We start from the raw sequence: 8,225 nt of genomic DNA on the forward strand, positions 1-8,225 counted from the left end.
TTTAATGCTCACTGTCCAGAAGCAACGACCCCCCCAGAATCCCAGCAGGGGGAGGGGGAACGGGTCCAGACGGGTGGTGTTTAAAAATTTCACCCCCACTGACTCCACCACACAATGCCCGGTAATCAGCGATTGCCTTTTGAAATCGAAACGCTTGGTAGACTCTTTGTTTTTTATCTGCGGCAGGGGCTACCTTGCAGAAATTTGGCGATTTTCTACCGAAAATTGGCCAATTTGTAATATAATAAAATAAGTTCAATAGATGGATGGTTCGGTTACTGCTTACTGATGTAAGTACGTACGTACACACGTACTTTCGGACGATCAGGTGATCAGCCTGTATGTCCTAACCAAACTAGGGACCACAATGTAATTTGTGTGATATGTTCCTACCGGGAATCGAACCCAGGACTCCGGATCGTGAGCCCAACGCTCAGCCACTGGACCACGAAGGCCGTTAATAAATAATAAATAAATTAAAAACTACATATTCCAAATACATTTTTTGTCACAGAGATAATAAATAACACAACATTTTATTTATTTCAAAACTTATTATCTAAAACTAGGCTAATTCCGACTACCGTTTAAGCTGGACCACCCATACCACCACCCACACTTCAAGCACTTTAATTAACACCATTATCGTGTCTGACCAGATCTTATCAACCGATTACATTATACGCGGTGTAATCGGTAATCAGTAATCGGTAATCGTTAAGCTTCTATCAATCGCGGCTAGATTGAATACCGCTACCGATTTCTTTGGTGACCCTACTTACGTATGACATGTGTATCTTTTGTGTACGATTGTGTACAGTTTACAGAAAAAAAAAATACAGTTATTTTAATATTATCATTTAGTTAAGTAAAATAATAATTATACTATAGAGTGTAAAATAACATTAATAAGTATAAATATACATAATTATGTATTCTATTGAACAGTCACTATTGCTATTTAGCTCTTGAGTGGTTTTTACTAAAACAATATTACTTACTACAATATCACATATAAAATAATGAATGAATATTTTATTATTTTAATAATTTTGCCTCTTCTCTGTTTTTCACTTTGAATATTTTATTACTTACCTATTGAAGCTTATATTTCATGAGTAGGTACTTTACTGTTTTGCTGTCTGTACCGTATGATGACCAAAACGCAATACAATGAACAATGCTCTGGACAAAAAGGTCACAATATTTGTATCGTATATCTCACATACAGGCTGATTCAAATTTTAGACCCTCTTAAGAAATTATTTTAAAAATGTAATGAATACATATTGAAAAGATTTTGATGCATATTAAAGTAAAAATGGGCATAACTCCCTTAAAACAGAACCTAAGTTAGACCGTAACCTCTACTAGATTAGGTATATCCAAAGCTCTTTATTGATTGTCCGGTCCGGTAGCAAGTCCGGTCTAACAGCGAATGCCATCCGCTGTGGTTTTTTTTTTTATTATTAAAGGAACTTTCCAGACTACGTTCCCCAAAAAAATATAGGCATTGTACGGTCACGAGCATTAATATGTATATACTTTGGTACCATGTCACATTAACTTTTTTGACAAATTGAACTGTAAGTCTCACTAAATGTCAAATATGTTAGTGCGACAGAGTCCTAAAGTGGGTACATTATATTGCTCATGACTGTACAGATTTAACTTGACAAATACCTATTTTCTCATTGCTCTGGTACATAAGAAATTATATAAAAACATTTTTTGCTTGATATTTATACCAGATATGGTATATAATTAATGTAACTTGAAGCATGGAAGATGGATGTATTGTGCCTGGGAATAATAAAAATGGTCATCATTTCTACCCAAAAACAAAGATAAAAGATGCATTTATGTCTGTTATCCATGTTTAAACGGTTAAACGAAGGCAACACTGTACAGCGCCATCTATGTATATTTTTTTTGGGAACGTAGGTTGGAAAGTTAGAATACAATTTATCCTAAATATTATTCATCATCATCAGCCTATTAACGTCCCCACTGCTGGGGCACGGGCCTTCCCTATGGATGGATAGGGAGATCGGGCCTTAAACCATCACGCGGGCCCAGTGCGGATTGATGGTTATTAACGTCTGCTAATGCAGCCGGGACCAACGGCTTAACGTGCCTTCCGAAGCACGGAGGAGCTCGAGACGAAAACTTTTTTTTTTGTGTTCACCCATCCTATGACCGGCCTTTGCGAAAGTTGCATAACTTCAACAATCGCAGACCGAGCGCGTTTACCGCTGCGCCACCGAGCTCCTAAATATTGTTATTCCCACGGAATTACTCTTACCATACCTCTACATTTTGGGACCGTCCTGTACGTATCATCTTTCCGGTCGGTCACAATCTGACCGTTACATTTCAATAATCGTCTTAACAGTCGAGATCGCTTATCGAGCCGCGCCTACTAATAGTGATGTACTTATCGGTACGAAATCTACCTATGGTCATACAAATACTGGTACTGCTGTGAAGAAATGTATCTCTAAGAAATAAAATTAATATACCTACCTTTGTAATAATATTTCAAAAACCAAGAATACTTTTATAGGTAAATGTAATTGTTTATTAACTAACATTAGTTAAAATATGGTCGTAAGGCCCAGGTGCCTTTTAAAATCCAAATCCCATATTCTAATTATAATGTCTGGAAATTATAATGTTGGCCTTACGAAAAGGTAATTTTCAAAAAGACGATCTTCGGTGACTTACTTTGTAACTCTCAAATTTCCAACTGAATTAACCGATTGTACTTGAATTCCTTGCACATCCCTAGTCGACCGCTAAGACGTGATTGTCTCCACAATAAAATTTGTCTCGACTTCATAATGCGCAATCAAATTACTGTCAAAACATAGAGCACAATTGGGGCACGTATCCGAACGCGCCTTGACCACATGGCCCCATCCATCGCGATACGAAGCATGAATAGACAATTTCACGCTCCACCAACTTTCATAAAAAAATAATATTAGTACAATTCATTTCTCGGTTGTATAGTGTTACATACATAGATTTCAATATCAACAGTCTTAACCCGCGCGTGCGTACGTGATCCCAACCCGCGTATATTTCATAAGATTTTAGAGGTGCATGAATCACGCGGGACACGGAGGGGCGATCACTCACCGCGGTGCGCGAACCCTTGGACCTCAGCCTGCTTAGCATGCGAGCCGCGCGTCTACCCTAGGCCCAACACTACGATATGTGAGAGCTATTACTAGACACTTTGCCCGTGTTAATATTGCTGTAAATCTTCTATCGGAAAGCGTTTCCATCTTCACGTGTTTTCCCTTAAAAGATTACATGTTTTCCCTTATCTTTAACAGTTTTTTCTTTGCCCACAGAGCCGAGCAACTACGTGTGCTCCACTTGCAAGGCGCGCGTGCACTCCGCTTGGCGGCTGCTGCAACATGTCCAACATGTCCACGGGGTCAAGATCTACGTAGAAGCTATGCCGCAGCAGCAACCTAATAAACAAAATCACTCATCGTCGAGCACGTCGTCGTCGAGTTCAGGTTGCTCTTCTGTCGGCGCTCCGATTCCACCACCTTCTTTACGCCATCATCCACTTCTGCCACCTCCAGATATGCATTCCCCTTTTGGAGTTGGTGGCCTCTTGCGGATGCCACTACCGGGTAGTTTACCACCACTAGCTCACCCATCGGTTCCGCCAACACCGCTATTTGCTCGGCCTAACCACCATGACCATCGATTCAGAATGGAACAACTCGTTTCGGAACAGTTTCGACACCACGGACTGAATCTTGCTGCCGCGGCCGCTGCTGTGGCAGCCAACTCTCTACCTCCTCACCAAGCATTCCCGTCACCAGCGGACCGACCCCCCGCGGTGCCGACGTCGGTGTCAGGTAGAGACAGACAACCTCCAGTGTCACAACCACTCTCACTTGAACCCCAGCTGGATTTTTACTCGCAGCGCTTGCGGCAACTGGCCGGTACGACCAGTCCAGGGGCGGCCACAGGCAATTCGAGCTCTCCTAGCCCCAGGAAGCATTCTCCTCCGTTCGCTTCCCCGTCGCCCTCCCGAGTCGGACAGACTCCCCCGGCGGGCGCCGGACCCGGAACGGTGGACGCGCCTCGCGAAGCCACGAGGCCGCACAGTTCGACGCCGCCCGAGCGTCGTTCGGAACCCCAAGCGGCAGACGCGCCGCCAAACACTGAACGCCCGGCTTCAACACCACCTGCGAAGAGAAACGATGAAGCAGTCCATTCTTGTGAGTTCTGTGGAAAGAAGTTTAGATTTGAAAGTAATTTAATTGTGCATCGTCGTTCACATACTGGCGAGAAACCATACAAATGCACTGAATGTGATGAAACATTCGAGAAGGCGTCAAAATTAAAACGTCACATGAAAGTTCACCGACCTGCTGACGCTAATACAGAGGATGGTGAGTCTGGTGGTGATTCGGGAGAAGATGATTCCGATGACGAATTGGAAGATGAGGAACTTGATGGCGAAGAGGAGGATGAGAACGAGGATGGTGACGATGTTGAAGAAGCTGAAGATTTGACAGTATCCAACAGCAGTGCACCCTCAGCGCCGCCACGGAAACAAACACCCGCCATGCCCGCTCACCCTCCATCGGCGTCAGTAGTGGGCGAACTCATGGATAAATTCGGTCTATCGAACATTGCTCAATACAGCGAAGCTTTTAAACAAGCTCTCCAGGAGTCTGGTAAATCATTAAATTGGCAACTAGCAAAGGATCGTGACAATAACAACGGCCCTCAGAGCGACAAACCTAATGGCATGCCACCCACTGCTGCTTTGCGTCTAAAAGAGGAGTTCGCTAAAATGCCTCCACAGCCGCATCCCTTATTTAACCCTTTTGAAAACCCTTTTGAGGCATCTAAACGTATGAAACTAGATATGGAGCGAGGTGAGGGATGGTGGCTTCCTACTTTACACGCACAACGGCCGCCTGAAAATATATTCGAGGGACTAAAGAATAGTAGTAACGGATTATTGCAGAACCCACTTTTGAAATCGAAGGAAGGACGACGGAATGACACTTGTGAGTTCTGTGGGAAAGTTTTCAAAAACTGCTCAAATCTAACGGTGCACCGCCGCTCGCACACGGGTGAGAAGCCATATAAATGTGAGTTGTGTTCGTATGCGTGCGCGCAGAGCTCCAAGCTGACCCGCCATATGAAGACGCATGGGCGGCTCGGGAAAGATGTGTACCGATGCCGCTTCTGTGAAATGCCCTTCTCGGTACCTTCGACTTTGGAGAAGCACATGCGTAAGTGTGTTGTGAATCAAAGTAACGGTGCTCCGCTAGCGTTATCCGACGACTCTAACGCATGCCGTGACGAGGCGTCGTGACTCTACCCGTGGGGCGGCCTCCGTCTGCCGCCGCCTGCGCCGCCTAGCCAGATCTTCTAAGACCTAACTTCCCAGCAATCAAGTTTCGTTGCATCTCTACCATTATCGCGTGCACGAAATGTTCTGCGGTGAGTGAAATCAGGTCAACTTATGTTCAATTTCTAGTCTTAAGGATTGGATTCGTTGGTGACTTTATTTTTAAATGGATTGCAATATAAGCCCCAAACGCTTCTGCATCGAAGGGCATTAATTATAATAAACTGTGTATATGTGTAAGTGGCATATCTGTCGTGTACGAAGTGAACCAGTGTTGACCAGTTGTCGTTGTGTTGTTGATGTTAGTTTGGATGATTTGTTTAGTTTTGGAGGCTGTACTGTCTATTACCTTTGATCTTTACGTTACATTCATTCGATCTTGTTTTGACATGTTTTTATTTATAAAAAATGTGGAAACCAATGCCAAAGTTAGCTACGTTGATTTAATGTATGATTAGTTGTTAAGCTGTATAGTGTCAATTAAAAATAGATTTTCCAGTATTTTCCTAGGATCTTCATAGTTTCAACGTAGTATGTGTTTCGATATAAGTTGTTTCGTAATTATAGGGTATCTGTACAATAATAAGAAAATGTTTCCTATCTTAGATGAATACTTGTGTAAATAAATGGATGTAATTTAAGTGTAATGTGTAAAGCGAGTACCTACCTATTGATGTTCATATTTACGTATATATATAGACACGATGTTTCGCAAATTATAATAAAATTACAAAATTTGAAAACGGTGAGTTTCCTGTAATCGATAACGTAAGCATTGTAGAAAGCAAAATTGGAATCGATCTAAGGGTAGGTGTTAATCTTATCAAGGTATGTCTACGTATTTAATTAGTATTTAAATTCAAACTTTATCTTGTGAAGTATTCCATCTTTTTCAACTTATGTTTGTCGGGCGAAAGCTAGTTACTTTATTAAGACTGAAAAATAAATTCCAGTTTTGTTTTTAAATTAATGTTTTCTTGTGATTTTTGATTCATGGAAGACCTTTCACTTGTACCTAATTAGTCCAAGCGTGAAATCTTTCAGTATACGTACTTAATGTAAAATAATAATAGAATTTATATTAGATAATTATAAGTAAATTATGATAGAGAATTTTGTCTCCCATCTCGATCTCTGCTGTTCCGTTCTAGGCTAGTATTACGAAGGCCCTCTTCAGACAATGTGAGAGTAGATATTATATCAACATAATTATATAAATAAAGAAATGAATACACGTTGTGTGGACGGGGCCTTAACACTTGCTCATAACGAAACTACGTAGCACGACTCTACGTAGATAAAAAATGTAAATCTTATTTGAAATTGTTAGAGATAGACTCTAGCTATTTTAAATTATTATTTTTAATTGGATTTTTTTATATAATTTGGCCAGTGATACGGTAGATATTTAAACTTTTAGAGGCAAGCTTATTCTGCTCTTTAAATTATTGTAAAACACATACCAAATGGAACGGATATGAAATAGAACAGAATATGATTGTCTCTAAATCTTCAGTAACTACTTTAACTTCTTATTTTCCTTATAACAGACGAATGGAGACAAAATAGCAACAAACTAAGACAAATTTTATTGTATAACTACGTGAAAGATAAAACTGTTTTTATTATTTTTCATTTTTATTATTTTTATTTCAATAAATATCCACGATTTGTTAATCAACTGGTGTTGTTTGATTTATAACCTTTACTTTGACAACATGCATATAAACTCAAGCTAGTAATTCCTAATGGGGTGAACAGAGCCACAAGTAATTAGATAACAATTTGCAGCTAATGTTGATACAATGTTGTAAACATTAATAACATTATGTAACCTAATAAAACAGAAAAGTTGGAACTATTCTCGTTAAAATCCGCTTTCCAGAAGTCATAAGTACACCAACTTAGCCCATGGAGATTAACAACCATATCGACATCTACTGATCAGATTCGAGACATCAATAAATCATAGGTAAGTAAAAAAACACACTGGTTGTAATAGAGAGATAATAATAGATATACTTTTATACTGAAATAAAAATACAGTGTTAAAAACCTAAGCGTCATCTTTTCAAATAAAGCCAAATCAAATCAAATATTTATGCTTTATTGCACAAAACTTCATATTAACATACAAACATAACACATTGATATAGTACAAATATGGAATGGGAAAAAAATGGAATATTAAATCGTCGGTTTTACAAAATATTCATAATACTTACCCTTTAAACCATATCTGAGTAATTGATAAGTCGTATTGGTGTCCAAATAAGGCAGTTCTTAGTTTGACTAAGACATAACGTGCATTCTGATTGTCCGAAAAATAAGATGATCCCGTACTTCAGGAGACAGGTTAAGCCGTTGATCCTAGCTATTACTTAGCTACTTGAAGTAAGTTCGCTGTTCGCAGTTGTTAGCTGAGCCATGTCGGTTTTTACTACATGCTAAGGAATATTATATAGTCCTTCTATATACTTAATATAGTTCGTATCCTAAAACGGCACCGTCTCTTCTCTCGTGTCCTCGAATGTGACTGGGAAAGAAACCCACTTTTTTGAACACCCGGTCACATTGGAGGCGGAAAATAAGCAAGGTAAGCAGCTGAACGCGCTCTGTGTTTTATATTCTTCTGGAAGATACTAATCGAGCAACACAGTTACCGGTGGTAGGCTTCGGCCGTGGCCGGGTTTCATCCTCATGGTAAAACCCTAGCGCCAAGGAATGATACTAGGACAAAAAAAGCTACTAGGACAGAAAGGTCCTATGATTGTTTGCCGATCACATTACCCTGATGTACGCACTGCTGTGCCGTTTGCATTAGTAG

At 40.2% G+C, this 8,225-nt stretch overlaps 1 protein-coding gene across 2 annotated transcripts in view; it reads left to right on the plus strand.

Moving 5' to 3' along the window:
* Nucleotides 1-7,079, plus strand: part of LOC126373294 (B-cell lymphoma/leukemia 11A) — a 37,514-nt gene extending 30,435 nt beyond the window's left edge. For both annotated transcript variants that reach the window (XM_050019387.1, XM_050019388.1), the window contains exon 5: nt 3,363-7,079. In XM_050019387.1, coding sequence (XP_049875344.1) covers nt 3,363-5,362 — 2,000 coding nt within the window. In that variant the 3' untranslated portion in view covers nt 5,363-7,079. The remainder of the gene's footprint in view (nt 1-3,362) is intronic.
* Nucleotides 7,080-8,225: the final 1,146 nt, after the last annotated feature.

Source organism: Pectinophora gossypiella, chromosome 15 (genome assembly GCF_024362695.1).
Source record: "Pectinophora gossypiella chromosome 15, ilPecGoss1.1, whole genome shotgun sequence".
NCBI lineage: Eukaryota > Metazoa > Arthropoda > Insecta > Lepidoptera > Gelechiidae > Pectinophora > Pectinophora gossypiella.